Source organism: Bos indicus, chromosome 5, assembly GCF_029378745.1.
Source record: "Bos indicus isolate NIAB-ARS_2022 breed Sahiwal x Tharparkar chromosome 5, NIAB-ARS_B.indTharparkar_mat_pri_1.0, whole genome shotgun sequence".
In the NCBI taxonomy this organism is placed as follows: Eukaryota; Metazoa; Chordata; class Mammalia; order Artiodactyla; family Bovidae; genus Bos; species Bos indicus.
The window spans coordinates 104999404-105015121 of NC_091764.1; the positions used below are offsets into that span (position 1 = coordinate 104999404).

Below are 15718 nucleotides of genomic sequence, written 5' to 3' on the forward strand. Positions count from 1 at the left end.
CCCAGCCTGTTCAGTGGAGCTGTCCATCTGACCGCCCCCCTCATGCCATTCTCCAGCCAGGTTCCCAGGCTTAAGTGACTCTGGTGAGTAGAGGAGGGTGGGCGAGGGTGGGCGTGATGAGGACTACACCCTCCCTGCCCCTGCTCTGTTGTCTGGAAAACCATTCATCCCCCAAGTTGCTTTTGAGCAGCCTTCTTTTTATCCTGCCTATTAGTCCCTGTTATGAAGTGTTAAGTATTAAAAACATAAAAAGGTCTTTTCCAGAAATACGGCCGTGATTGCTTACACATGTCCCCCTTTCTGCCTGCCCAGGGAATCTGCTGCAGTTTTTCGATGTTTTAACCTCATCTGTTTTCTATCTGATGCTCATAGTCTCGGGGTTTAATTTCCTGAAAAGTCCCGGATCAGATTTAAAGGCAAAGAGAAGCCTTTCTCCCCATATCTCACCTCGCTGGTCTCGGCCATTTTCTGTCCTCCTATTTTTTCATCTCATGTTCCTCCCCTTTAAAGGGTGATCACCACCCCACGGCCCACCTAAGAGACCTCTTGCTGAGTGGGTGGTGACCCCCCGCCCGTCAAGGTAAGGCATTTTACAGGAACATTCCAGAGACCAGGAACACACAGAACTCCTGGGAGAAATCAGCCAGTCCCCTGTTATCCTCACAGAGGCAGAGAGAAGCTACGTGTAGGCTATCCAAAATCTATGTGCCTTTGTCTGGAATAATATTATATTATTGTTAACAGTAAAACCCCATAGCAGAAAGTTGTCCCCCAGGAATTGTTTTACTTAGGGCAGTGCACATCCCAGCTGGGGAGGTGGATGGAACCTGGCAGGCAGGGACAGACCTCCAGGGCAGAGCTGCATCTCAGTGGATATTTCCCAAACCTGATGTCGAGCGATGCTCAGTGAGGATGGACAAGTGTCTCTGGAAGGCAAAAAGCCCATTTCTTTTCTTTTTTTCAAAATAATTTATTTATCTGTCTGTGCTGGGTCTTCGTCGCAGCGTGGGCTTTTCTCTAGCGGCAGCGAGCGGGAGCTACTCTCTGGTGTGGTGTGCGGGCTTCTCGTTGCTGTGACTTCTCTTGTGGGGCTCTAGAGCGTTTGGGCTTCGGTAGTTGCAGCTCGCAGGCTCAGTTGCTCTGTGACATGTGGGATCTTCCTGGATCAGTGTTCCCTGCATTGGCAGGTGGATTCTTTACCGCTGAGCCACCAGAGAGGCCCCAAGGACCTCATTTCTTGGAACTTTTCCTCAGGTTCACCAGCCAGTCCTGGCCTCCTTCTTTTCCTCTGCCTGGGTCATGTTTAGGGAAATAAAATTTGCTGTGATGGGAGGTAAGAGGATCATGAATGAGACTGAAAACTTTTTTTTCTGTCCATTTGGATTGGAAAATGGATAGTCAGCAAGGCCAGGAGACTGGTTCCCATGTCCATTAATTCAGTGATCCCTGACCTTTTTTGGCACCAGGGACCAGTTTTGGTGGAAGAAAGTTTTTCCACGGATCAGGCGAGGATGCGGTTTCAGGATTAAGCGCTTCACATTTTTTGTGCACATTGTTGTTCAGTCGCTAAGTCGTGTCTGACTCTTTGCCACCCCATGGACTGCAGCACGCAGGCCTCCCTGTCCTCCACTGTCTCCCGGAGTTTGCTCAAGTTCGTGTTCACTGAGTCGGTGATGCTCTCTAACCATCTCATCCTCTGCTGCCCTCTTCTCCTTTTGCCTTCAATCTTCCCCAGCATCAGGGTCTTTTCCAATGAGTCGGCTCTTTCTATCAGGGGGTCAAAGTATTACTATTAAGTCAGCTCCACCTCAGATCCTCAGGCATTAGGTCCTGAAGGCTGGGGACCTCTGCATTAAATGGTTGTTCTGTTAGGACTGACCCTGGCGTCCAAATCCCAGCCGGTTCTGCAGCCAGGTGGACGTGACCTCTTGAGTGTGGCAGGGGGACCTCTCACTGCAGGGCTGGCTTCGCTCCTGGAGCCTCAGAGGTATCTTGAAAGAAAGAGCTGAAACCTCTGAATATGTGTAGCACGTGTATTTGTATTTGTCACATTGTAATAGTCTAGCGTTCTTCAAGAGGGCTGTGGGAAGGATTTTGGTTAGGTACAAGGGAGAACCTTTGTATTTGGTGTTAGAGGAGGTGCAGAATGGTTGAGAACTGATGGGAGATCACTCCTCTGGGGGACTTTAGTGGTGATCCGGCCATCCTGCTGGTACCCGGGGTTCGCCTCCCCTCTTCCCTGAGATTTGTGGCTGTTCCAGTGATCTGCCTCTTAGGTGGAGAGCTCTCTCTCCCACCCCCTGCCCCCTTCTGCCTAGTGCAGCCTGCAGTCTCTATGACTCAGGTCCTCCTGGAGGGTGATTCGTGAGAGGTTCCCTCCCTCTGGAGACCAGAGGTTTCTCACGTTTCGAGAAAGCAGGGCTGCGGGGTCTGCAGCCACCTCAGTCCATATCTGCCAGACTCGCCTGCTTTTCTCAGCATCCCAGAGAAGGGACTGTTACTGTCTTTTGAGGGAGGCTCGAGCCCCGCTCATATCCCATGGCTTCCCTGCCCACTTACAGAGAGTCCTGGGTACAACCTTAGAAGATAACTTCCTTTAGCAGCTTTTATACCCTCGGTCCTAGATCTTCCAGCTTTTTTAGAGGATTGTCTTCTCTGGTGGATGGTTAAAAAGTGACCCACCAGAAGGTTCATAACGAGAGTCTGTCTGGATTTCCGATGGGAAGACTTCTTCTCAGTTTCTCTTAAGGTCTAGTTTTCCCATCTTGCACAAGTCGCATTGAATTAATGGAGCAGTGACCTACTAAAAACTCAAATAGGTCATTGCAGGATCCAGGGGGTAGAATTCCATCCTCTCCCATTCTGGTCCTCCCGTCTCATCAGTATCTCTCAGCTGGCTGCAGCTGGCATTTCTGTGTCTGCCACAGGTCCAACTGAGGAGCTTGGGACCTCGGTGAGGGTCATGGGTCTCATGCATCCTGCCATCCTCTGGCCTTGAAGATGGCTTTACCAGCTCGGTCCTTTATAGTCTCATGAAACACTTATACTGACCCACTCTCAGCTGTGGCCCTCGGGGATCGACCTGGCCTCTGTGTGCTCTGATCCATCAGCGGGCTGGTCCCCGTGGCTTGTTTCTTCCTGCAGTAAAGTTTTGGGATCAGACCCATGTGCTTGGAATGACATCTGGGGCCTCCAAAATAAGGCTCTGTCCACCGAGAAGGAGCTGTATACCCTCTGGCTTTATTTGCAGGCTTGACCAGTTGGTGAAGAGGACATGACGTAACTAAGGGAAAGAGCAGATTTAATAAGATCTAATAAGCTAGCCTGGCATGCTGCAATTCATGGGGTCGCACAGAGTTGGACACGACTGAGCGACTGAACTGAACTGAATAAGCCAGGAGCTTATTAGGAGGTTCTGTTGCAAGTTACCATGATTGTCCTCCTGAACTTGACTGACACATGCTTATCCCTGTGGGGCAGAGACTCTGGCCTGCCTCCCTGCACCCTGACCACTGGTCTGTACTGGGACCCTGTAACCACGGCATGACCTACTCGGTTTGAAACTGTGTGGTTAGACATTTGTAAAGATAGCCAACAGTCTATAGCACCCGCCACCTAGCTCCTGCGTCACCTGCCCCGTGGCCGTGTGAGCCTGCCGGGCAGAGCTATGTGGGCATCCAGGCATCACTGTCACATCACCTCCCAGGTTTGAAGCTTGGAGCTCCTGCTCCGGCAGGGTCTGCATGCTGATGTCCTCTGCTGTGTCTGTCCGGCCCATCTCCATGGGGCGTGGGCAGCTCTCTTGGCTCAATCTCCTCTGTATCAACCAGCGATGGATGCAGCCTTGAGAAAGGACTCCTGGGGATTTTGTCCAGCAGGTCTGGGAGCCAGCCAGGGGCAAGGCCTGGGAGCCTGGCTCTCATTTTGGACCTGAGCCAAGCGGGCTACACTGGCTTCCTGGAGCATTTTCAGTTTTCCCCTTCAGGGCAGTGCAGACGGGTGTTCTCAGGTTTAAGGGTTGGACTTTGTGACTTGGAGAGGAATGTGCCCTGGAGGTCAGGACCTCGGAGGGAGCACTGACGTCCCACCGCTCTCCCGGGAGGCCTTGCCTGTATCTCTTGACGCAAGCTGGCCTCCCTGTGGGCCCCCAGTGATGTCACTGTGACAGCCAGGTGCTGGTGAGCCCAGCGTTGGCACTGGGGAGGGAATAAAAACCCAGGGCAGTAGAAGCACCAGGATGACAGGGAGGAAGAGAGATAGTAATAACGGTATGATCAGGTTTGGAGCCTCTTGACTGGAACAGAGCATCAGGCTTCACGGATTCAGATCTGCACCTGCCCACCGGGCACCGTGTCGCCCCCTCTGTGTTGGGGTGTCCTGCTCTGTAGAAGGTGGGACTGTGGGTGCAGTTTGCACCATCAGGGTCCATGCAATTTCTGGTTCTTTTTTGAAGTTGTTGGAGGACACTGTGACAATAAAAAGTCTATAGCTGCCGAGTAGGAATGCCAATTCTTATTTCAGTTTTAATATGGTGTCTTTGAAGACTTCCTGTGGGGCTCATGTTCAGCCATCTATCCAGAATACCTGGTTAGAGTCACTTCTCCTTGCTAGAATTGCATGAGTTCTGTGTGATGTGTGAGAAGATGCGATGCAGAAGACTAGGAAGTGTGAAATAGCATTATCTCCCAAGATTCTCCCCTTGCTCAGCCTGGCCTTCCTGTGAGGACACGTCACATGCACTTTTCTCAAGGCCTTGGCACAGAAGGCATGTTCTCCTAGTTGAAACACACCCCCACCTTCTAGGTCTCAACCCAAATTTCACCTCCTCAGAGAGCCCTTCTCTTGCTGTCCTTTTTTACATTCCCTGGTGGCTCAGAGCGTAGAGTATCTGCCTGCAACGCGGGAGACCTGGGTTCAATCCCTGGGTCGGGAAGACTCCCCGGAGAAGGAAATGGCAACCCACTCCAGTATTCTTGCCTGGAAAATGCCGTGGAGGGAGAAGCCTGGTAGGCTACAGTCCATGGGGTTGCAAAGAGTCAGACACGACTGAGTGACTTCACTTTATCAATAATTACTTTGTTTTAAAATTAATTTTGATCTGAGAATAGTTGATTTGCAATGTTGTGTTAGTTTCAGGTGTAGAGCAAAGTGAATCAGTTATACATAAACATATGTCCACTCTTTTAGATTCTTTTCCCATCTAGGTCATTAGAGTATTGAGTAGAGTTCCTGTACTGTACGTGTATGCTGCTAAGTTGCTTCTATCATGTCCGACTCTTTGTGACCTCATGGACTGTAGCCTGCCAGGTTCCTCTATCCATGGGATTCTCTAGGCAAGAATACTGGAGTAGGTTGCCATGCCCTCTCCAGGGGATCTTCCCGACCCAGGGATTGAACCTGCATCACTTATGTCTCCTGCATTGGCAGGCAGGTTCTTTACCACTAGGGCCACCATGCCTTGGCAAGTGTCTAATTTTGACTTGCTAAGCTGGATATAAAAGGTGACTAGTTGCACACTTCACCTCTAACCTGGTTCCCTGTTTTTCTTGTTTAGCTGCTGTATCAAGAATGGGCACGCTACGGGGTGTTTTATAAGTTTCAACCCATTGACCTCATCAGGTAAGATGTGGGAGGGGACCCTCAGGAGGACCTGAAAGATCCCTGCTGACCTTCTTGGCCCCTGGAGGTCTGTTGGCCAAGCAGAGGACTATTCTAGACTACCTCCGCCCACTGCTTTGTGTCTTACCAGTGGCGAACCAGCTCCTGGGTGAGGGAGGGCAGTGTTGGCCATGGGGCAGCAGATAATACAGACAGATGTCCCGTGACTTGCATCTTGGGATCATCAGCACTGTGGTCTCCCCCTTTCTGCTCTTGGGGGAGAAGGGTGTGTAGAGTTCTTCTTTTATTATCATCCCTCTGATTTGCCTCAAGAAGGATCTGGGTGCAGCAGATCCTTGGGTCATGGCCCAGAAGCCACAGTGCCGAACAAGAGGAGGAGAGACCTGACAAATCATATAAAGAATAAACTGACTGGTCTCAGAGGATATGTGGACTTTTTACGGCTTATCCAGAATGATTGGAAGGGAGGAGAGACTGGGTTCTAAATCCCACCCTTTTAATGCTGCCCCCAAAGTTGCCTCGGGAATTTGTGCAGCTTGTACAGAACTGAGGTTATAAGCTTTCTGAAAGAACTTTCTAGAATTCGATAGGTCTGACGAGTCTCAAATGGTTGAGGGCTGTTGGAACCTCGAGTCTTTCTCAGGTGGAGTGATATTGGGCCACTGGGTGCAATGGGGGAGCACTGAGCTGCGACTCTGGAGATGGGGGTCTTGTCCAGGCCCAGCCACTAGGGGGCGCTTGTTTCTCTGGGCAAGTCATAACCCTTCTTTGGTCTTCAGCATCCTGTTGTTCAGTCTCCCAGTCGTGCCTGACTCTTTGCGACCCCGTGGACTGCAACATGCCGGGCTTCCCTGTCCTTCACCGTCTCCCAGAGCGAGAGACACTGAGCTAATGAGACATTGGGACAATGAGTTTGAGACATTGCTCAAACTCATGTCCATTGAGTCAGTGATGCCATCCAACCATCCCATCCTCTGTCGTCCCCTTCTCTTCCTGCCTTCACTCTTTCCCAGCATCAGGGTCTTTTCCAATGAGTCGGCTCTTTGCATCAGGTGGCCAAAGTATTAAGAGCTTCAGCTTCAGCCTCAGTCCTTCCAGTGAATAGTCAGGGCATCCTGGTGGCCCTAAACTGGGAGGCTGAGCCTAGGGCTCTGTGGGGAAATTTGGCCCAGCACACTCATTTGGAAATGATGGGGACCCTCAGCCCCGCGCCTGACATAGAGGACTCGCTGCCACTCGGTCACTCGTGGCTCATTCTCATGAGCTAATTCATCAGCCGGCAAATTCGGAGAGTGTTCCTGGCCGCTTGCCCCGGGGTGGGACCTTGAGAGGGGCGGCCGCCAGAAGGACCAGGTCCAGTGGGAGCGATTCCAGCTCCTTCTTGGAAGAAGACAGCAGGCTGGGAGTCAGAGTTTGGGCAGGCCCACCTCCCACGCGGAGAGGGGACGGCCCTCCCGGGGAACTGGGAGCTCAGCTGGACGTCTCTTGACGGCAGGTGTTTGTTCCAGCTGAAGGCTGTTAGCCGAGGCATTGGGGCTGGGGAGCTGGGCCACGGATGCGGGTGACCGCGGCCCCTCACCCAGCGCCTCCTGTCCCCTGGCTGCTTTTGTGAGGCGCGGCCACCTAGATTGTTCTCCGGGCCGCTTCCTCCATGCCTGGCAGCCTTTGATCTTCCTCTCGGCCTCGCCAGTGGCCACCCACACTGTCGCCTGTTTTCTCCAACTCGTTTCTTAAAAATATGATTCCAGAAAATAAAAATTCTCCCTACTGGAGAGCCTCGTCTTTTCCCTGGAAACTTCAGGTGACCGGCTGCCAGCTAAGTGGGCGACGGCAGCTCCAGGGTGCACCCCGTTTTGGCTACCAAAGAGGCCTCACCTGCAGGGGAAGAGTTGCCTTTGTTGCAAAGCCCTGCGCTGGGGCCTGGCGGTTTCCAAGGACGCAGAGCCCGAAGCTATGGGTCCCAGTGTCCACTGCGGGTCCCAGTGTCCAATGTGGGTCCCAGTGTCCACTTGAATCAGAGTTTCTACCACATGTCACAGTGTCCACTTGCTGCTCAGATCTGGGAACCGGGGGCTCTTGCAACCCCTGCAGGATGCCAGCAGCTTCGATATGCCTGGAGCCTGGAGCATCTCTCAGATACTGGCTGGAGGGAAGGGAATGGTAATGTGTGTGGTGGGGGGCGGGAGTAGAGGGACTGTTGTCTGCCCAATGGGGTAAGGAATTTGCTCTGCTGGAGAGAGAAGAGATAACCATGGAAAGAGAAGAGGGGAGAGAGAGAAGAGGGGAGAGAGAGAAGAGGGGAGAGAGAGAAGAGGGGAGAGAGAGAGAAGAGGTGAAGGGGAGACAGGGAAGGACAGAGGCCTTGGGGGTACAGGTGGGTCGTGGAAACAGGCATGCCATGAGCATGCCCCTTGTGGGGCTCATGGAGAGGAAACTGGGGTGGAGGGCGTGGGAACAGCTCCTGCACTCTGCCGGCTCCACGCAAACTCCTGTGTCCACGTCGCCTGCTTCCTTCTCCCCATCGTCTTCCCTCTCCCGCGTCCTAGTCCTCGGTCAGACACCAGCTCTTGGGAGTGTGTCTTCAGCACCATCTCTCTCTTTTGCTACTTGTTCTTCATCCTTCTTGCCTCGACCTCTGGAGACCTAGTGGTCCACGGGATCCAGTCGGAGGCTGCCCAGACCCTGTGCTTCCATTGCAGTGCACACCTGTGAACTGTGCCCCCTGCAGGCTCACATGGTAACTGCACCCATGTGTTCTGTGCTGAAGCAGGGGTGTCCTGTCCAAGTTGGAGGTGACTCTTCCAAAGATCGGCAGGGTCTTTCCCGCCTGTTCCTTTGGGCCCCTGGCTTCTCGTTGTCAACACTGAGCTCCATTCCTCCCCCCGTGCCTGTGGTTTGGGACATTCAAAAGCAGAGAGCAGCTGAGGGCCCAGAGGGTCTGGGAGGTCTGTTTGCATGTAAAGCCCTGGGACCAGCTATCCTTACCTGTCCGCAGCCCTTCAAGCCTAAGCTGGAGATGTGGGGTTCGAAGCTCCTTTCCCAGGGGTGGACACTGGGCAGAGGGGAGACAAGATGCCCTTTCCCGCACCGTGAGCCCCTCCCTCCTGCTGTGGGCATCTGGGTCCAGCAGGCTGCGTGGTGAGGGTGCTAATGGGGGTCCCAGCCCGACTCTGCATGTATGTGTGTGCATGTATTTGTGTATGTGTATGTGCATGTATGTGTGTGTGTAAGTGCTGCATGGGAAGTTCCCCAGGGAGGTATCCAGCGGGGACCCCCACTCCCCCCCCAGTAGATTCTTCGGGAACTCCCAGCCCGCGGCACTGGTGTCCAGGCAGAAACAAGGTTTGTGATGGAGCCAGTGGGGGAAATGCTGTCCTGGCTGGAGGGAGGTGGCTCTTCTAGTCTCTTGGGGCCATATGAGCATCCTCACAGGTAGAGGAGTAGATTTCTGCCTTCAGCACCCAAGGTTCATGCCCTGATGTCCCAGGAGGGGAATGGCTTTTATTCCTTGGGGTACCCCGGGCCTTGGGGGTGTGTATAGTGCTGATCCCATATTAGCCAGCACCCTGCCTTGTCTTTTCATGAAAATGAATATCCACTCACAGGCTGCTTTTCTTAGCTGGGAGGTTTTGCTGTGGATGAGACAAAACAATAGGCTTCAAACATCTGAGTTAGATTTAGCTACTAACTGAAGCTGATATACAAAACTGTATTTGAAAGCATCTGCTGCCAGTTACCTACAATGGCATGTGGAGGAGAGGAGACCAGAAGTCCACTCACCTCAGGGTGAGTAGCTGGTGACCTTGGGGGATGCACCAAGGGCATCGTATATAGGCAGTGTCCACTGTATCGTCTGGAGAGGGGTGAATGGCTCTTCCTTGTTCCCTCCTCTTCTGGGGATGACGTATCATGGCGGGGAGTAGCACCTATCCCTGTGGCGGGTCTGGCGCCCTCTTAGCAACGTCCTGCTTCCTCAGTCCCTCTTCCTAAGACCTCAGTGATATCAGGAGGCCTTGGGTGGCATCTGTGGACAGCAAGAGTGGCGCTGTGCCCCACCTGTGTACCCATCCCTTCCATCGCAGACTCTCAGCCCGCTCCAGCCCCGCTCATGGAGAGCCCATCTAGAACCGGCGTCTCAGGAATTGGCTTTTCCTCATCCTATTACAAGGGCTTCCCAAGTGGCGCTAGTGGTAGAGAACCCACCTGCCAATGCAGGAGATGTAAGAGATGCAGGTTCAGTCGCTGGGTCAGGAAGATCCCCCAGAGGAAGGCACGGCAACCCACTCCAGGATTCTTGCCTGGAGAATCCCATGGACAGAGGAGCCTGGCTGGCTACAGTCCATGGGGTTGCAAAGAGTTGGACACGACTGAGGTGACTGAGCATGCACACACCTCCTGTTACAAGGCAGAGGCCCTGATCCTTGACAGAATTCCTCAGAACAGCCACTAGGAGGTTGATCCACCCCCTTCTGTCTCTGAGCCCTTTTTCCATCTTCCTGAAACACACCCACATCCACTCCCCAACCCCGCCCACAGGAGAGAGACAGAGGAAGCCACGTTCTTCCTTAGGAGGCTTCTCAGCAGGTCAGACTCAGGGAGAACTGGCCACAACTGGTTTGGGGGAGGGACTGGAGAGGAGAAAAGAACGTTGATCAACCCATGATGAATTATTTCCTGAGCCTGCTGCCTTCTTCTTGATCTTTGCTGGGATTCATACAGGCAGTTCAGCTCAATGCAATCAACATTTACTGATGCTCACAGTGAACAAGTCTGTGTGCCCTCAACGCATGGAGGCATGGTGAGGAATAGGGTGCAGTTTGTGTCCTTAAAGATCTAGCAGTCACATAGGGAGCCAGACATGTGCGAGGCAGGATGGAGTGAAGACTTTTAAGGACTGTAATATAAGTATGAACGTGATTGGACGGGACAAAGGTTGGAGAGTAGTTACTACTAGCAGAGTAAGAGAAGAGTTTCTGTAAGAGGTGGCACTTGAATTAGAAACATTGCTTCTGAAGGCTTGAAGTTAAAAGGTTAAAGGTCTCGAATGTGTCTTCACTGTCAGCCTCGGCTGCCCCAAATATGGACTTGTTGAGCCTGGTATTGTTGGCCAGAAATCACAGTGCTGCGCAGAGCCAGGTCCTTCCTGACTGTGATCAGGTCAAGAACTTGACTTGCAGACCTCACTCACCTGCCTGGACTCTGTGCCAAACCTGGCCCGTGTCCTTGGCTCTGCCCTCGTAAGTGAGCAGAGCATCCAGGGTTAGAAGGAGATGAGGCTGGACCCAACAGAGGAAACCAAGGAGAGGTGATGTGTGAGGCCAGCTGCTTGTTTTCTGTGAGTCTCAGCTTTTGAAGTATTGGACTGAGCCAGGAAGCACTTTGCAGGCTGAAAAGGGGTCATATTTCATGGCCTGAAGAAGACTTTTCTTTTTCCTCTGAGGGTGTAGGAGCACAGTTGACAGAGAAGAGCAGGCAGTAGCCAGTTGCAGCAGAAACATGGGTAATGATGTTCTGTGCTGTTGTATTCTGGTCCATTTTATAGACAGGGAGATAAGTCAGGCTGCTTATGAGATGCAGCTGGGAAAGAGGCCTATCCCCCTTCTCCTTTCTCTCCCTCCTCCTCCTCCCCAGATGTCATGAACCCTCCAGAGGGGAGGAGCCAGCCTGGGGCTGCCAGTGGGTCAGGAGTTGAATGAGGTGCCCCCAACTGCACCCTGAGGCCGTTCTGTTCCTGTGAGGGTGGCCTCCCGGCCTTCCCTAGCTGGTGGCTCCTGTTTTGGATCAAACTGAATCTTCCTTCCTGGAGTACCAGTACTTGGTGGCTTCCACTGCGCCAGGAGGCTGCATGAACTCCCCATGGCCTCCTAGGGTTGCATGGCCAGAGGTGGGTGGGGGTGAGAGTCCAGTTCACTAGCTCCCTGCCTCCCCGATCCCCTCTTGTCAGGTCCTATTTACCGAGGAGGAGAGAAGCTGGTATTTGCCTGAAAATATATGACAAGCTATAGGATTCCTGTTTCGTTGGCCCTTGTGTGCAGTCAACTCTCATTTATCTGGAACCCCAGGACTAAACCATGATGTCACAGAGGTGGGTGGAGCTTAGAGGTTGGCTGACCTCCATGCCTGGACATGGGATAGGGGATGGAAGATTTCCACTCCCAGCATACTGATCGAGCAAACACCCTGCATTATTTTTCTTATAGTAGGAAGTGCCTGGCCTTGGGGGCAGATTATTTGTCTGCTAGACATTTCCTGTTGGAAGAAGCCCTTTTTCCATGGAGCTCCAGGGGGCAGAACTTAAACAGGGGAAATTGGCAAAGTTCTTGCTCTGGCTCCATGACTATTTCCAGTGGCTCGAAATGTCGGGTTCTGGTGGTTGTTATTGTTCAGTTGCTCAGTCGTATCTGACTCTTTGTGACCCTGTGGACTGTAGCCCGCCAGGCTCCTCTGCCGGGGACCAGCCCCGGCTGATCCAGGGTATTCGAAGGAGAGACGGCGTAGGCGAAGATCAGGAAACAATTGCTTAATTAAATGTTAATTAAGGATATAAAGAGTAATAGAATGAGGATAGCTCAGTGAGGAAATTTAGTGGAGAAAAGCGGCTGAAATAAGGATAGCTCAGTAGGAAAATTCAGTGAAGAAAAGAGGCTGAATAAAATTCCAAAGCAGGGAATTAACGTCACCTACGAAGGCCGCAGGCGTCCTCCCGTTCTCCCGAAGGAGAGGAGACACTAAGGCCTCCCCGGTCGGATCTTAGAAGCCCAGGCAAAATTAGTAGGCTTGACGAGCTTCCCCGCCTCAGAGGAAAAATTCAGCCAGAAGGTGAAAGAAAGAACGACATGGGGAGACCAAATTTCAGTGAACAAAAAGAGGTGTACTTTATTTTTTCAAAGTAGTTTATACCTTAAGTTGTGCATAGAGGATAATGGGGGAAGGGGTGGAGTCATGCAAGGACAGCAGTTCCTGGTTCTAATCGAAGCCAGGCTTTCAAACTTATCATATGCAAAAGTTCAGGTGATTTACATCATCTTCTGGCCAGGAGGCCTGTTAACATTTTAAGAAACTTATTTTTCTCTAAAGGTGATTATTCCAAAGTCAGGTGATTATTCTAAAGTCAGGCGCCAGCCTCCAAAAAGCATTGGATAGAGTTGCATTCCTATAGGGCAAAGGTGAGGTGGGCTCAATCAAAGAATTAACTCAAGCGTCCAAGGTTACAAACATCGAGGCTACTACTTACATTTCTATACACCCATTATATCAATCAATACACTGCCAAGGACACAGTAGGTAAGGGGTATGGAGACTTAGCAGCAAACATTGGCCCAACAAGTGAAAAACCCTTCACCAATACAATTTCTAATCAATCTTTTAACTACTCAAAAGAATCTGTGTTTAGACAGTTTAGAACATCTCCTGCCTCTCACAGTGGGGAGGCTCTGAACAATCACATGTGGCAGGAAAAACCTATTCAGGCAGGCTAGAGGACTTCCAAAGGAGTTTGTAGGTTGAAACACTGTCACACCCAGGAATTATTAACTGGAGCTGTAAGCTAAATCTTTTTTCAGAGAGAGGTAGTGGGGGACAGCCCCCCGTAAAGTCAGAGGTGTAGGTGAAAGTACAAAGCAGAAAGTAGGCAGACTCTGGTTTTGGGGGTAGATTGCTCGAGAATTTCCAGGGAGACTCCTGCGGCTTGATCCCGCCTTTGCGTATGCCAAGCCTCCTTCCTCATGACCTTTGCCAGGGACGGAGCTCGCTCCCTGCACTCCTCTGTTTGTGGGATTTCCATGGCAAGAATATTGGAGTGGTTTGCCATTTCCTTCTCCAGGAGATCTTCCCCACCCGCGGATCGAACCCGAGTCTCCTGCATTGCAGGTGGATTCTTTACCACTGAGCCACTAGGGAAGCCCTTCTGTTGAGAAGGCCAGCCTTTAAATATCTGAAAATAGTTCTTGTGTCCCTAATAATTCTCACACCTTCTTTCCTGCAAACAAAACACACCTGGCCCTGCTCCATGTCCTCCTGTGTCACGGGCTCTTCAAACAGTTTTATCATCACTGCGGTCCTCTTTAAGACCACTATCCTGGCAGTCAAAGCAGGGCCCTCCTGCCCCACACTTCACCTGGTATAGCTAAGCCAACACGCATTTGCGCTGATGGTGTGTCAGAAATCGATGCTGGCAGAATGGAGATGAATTAAGCATGACCCCATTTTCAAGGAGCTTAAGCTCAAAGTCACATCTCAAAGCTTGTAGATGTTCAATCGGCTTTTCTGGGAAATCTAGGGACAGACGGATAGAGAACATTTTCAAAAAGTAACTGTGAGACTGTAGAAAAACATTATATAGAAAAGATCCTTGGGGGAAGCTGGCCCCCAAGCAAGTCATCTGTGATGGGGTGCTCACATCCCATCTGTGCCTCGGGCAAAGATTTTCAGTGGTGACTGTGACTTTCTAGAAACATCCTTTGATGCATGACAGCACCCACAGACCCATAAAAAAACCTCAGGTGATCACATCACTTAGGGATTTACCAAGTCATGGCAAAACCTCACGTGTGCAAGTCAGGTAATCCTGCTTAAAGAAAACCCAGCCAGGCTAGAGCTGTTTCAGAGAAGGAAGGGTAATGTGATCAGAGATGGGGCGGGGCAGCAGGTATGAAGAAAGACTTACACAAAGAGTTCCTACTCTAGGAAGAAGTGGAGAGGGAGCGGAGTCTTTACTAAATTATGAGGTGGATGGTGACCGTCCACATGTTTATCAGACCCCGAGGCACCTGTCTAGGGATGTTCCTCTGGACCAAGAGCAGTGAGTTAACCATAAGAAGAACTCAGCTTGGCTCCAGCCTTCACAGCAGGTGATATGATATTTGGACAAGCCACTCTCTCTTGAGCCTCCATGTCCTCAGCTATGAGGATCAGAAGACCTGTTGTAAATGCCTGACAGCAGTATGGTGAGGCTTACGATATAGTTGTGCAAATAGCGTGGTGAGGGGCATAGGTCTGGTTAAGTAAATCTATTAGTTATCTGCTCCCTCGGGAAAAATTATACTATTTCCTAGACCAGCAGAATTTGATACAGTTCAAGCTCAAGAGTCTTGACAAACATTGTATAATCATAAGACGCTTTTTAAAAAATTGTAAATCAGTGCACTGGGATCGTGCAGTTTGCATGGTGCGCTCTGTGCCTCCAGGAACCCTCCCAAACGGCTGTTCTTACTTCATGTTCCAGAGGGAGACCCTGAACTCAGGAGATAGGAGCTTCCTGAAGCCACAAGCCAGCCCACCTTTGGTTCAGCCCCAGACCTGTCTGACTCCAGAAACTATACGCTTGCCTTCGTACCACACGGATGAAGGTGACCCAGAGCTCTGTCCAGCCAGATGTCAGGCGATCTGGGCTTCCAGATTCCTCAAATTAATCCTTCTAGTCAGCAGCCTCTGAGGGACACCTGGTGCGGTCTGGGGAGGGGAGAGGGGCTCACTGACCTGGTCACCCCCTGGTCTGTGATGGGCCAACCTCATCAACATCCCTGTTTCAGCAGGAGTGATGTGTCACTTGCCAGAGCGGTTTGTTAGGAGATCCCAGTGTGCTATGGTTTTGCTTTCTCACTTCTACTTTTCACAGTCTTTTTTTTCCGTAACTTCTTCCATGTCATCAGGTTGTCAATTGTCACTTCTTGCTTTTGTCAGTGGAGTAGGTTCCTTCCCAACTCCTGTTTGCTGCTCTGTCTCCGTTGCAGGTGTAGTAACCTGACCCCCGAGCAGGCAGCCTTACGCACCAGGTGAGCCTCTTAGGCAACCTGCCCAGGAGTCTGCCTCCTGGTTGCTGTGGGATTTAGGGAGGGTCTGCTGTTGTCATGGAAATGTCTTCTTGGTGTTTCCCAGTGAGTGAAATGGTGTTTCCAGGATGGGACCAGAGTCAGTGTGATAAGGCAGGTGCCTCTGCTGTGAAGAGTTGTATTTTGTTCTTCTTGCTTGCTTTGGGAAGTCGCAAGAAATCCAGACCATCAGAGACTTTTCTTAGAACTCAGCGTCTATTGACACAGGAGTGGATCCCTGCATCAAGGGCCTACTTGATGCTGAGCTTTGACCTGGGTGTGGTGTCAAA

The 15718-nt window shown here is 51.4% G+C and overlaps 1 protein-coding gene across 1 annotated transcript in view; it reads left to right on the forward strand.

The window, feature by feature from the left end:
• ANO2 (anoctamin 2) overlaps window positions 1–15718 on the forward strand; it is a 337179-nt gene that overhangs the window by 109451 nt on the left and 212010 nt on the right. Inside the window, exon 10 of the mRNA XM_070788788.1 lies at window positions 5555–5619. Coding sequence (XP_070644889.1) covers window positions 5555–5619 — 65 coding nt within the window. The remainder of the gene's footprint in view (window positions 1–5554; window positions 5620–15718) is intronic.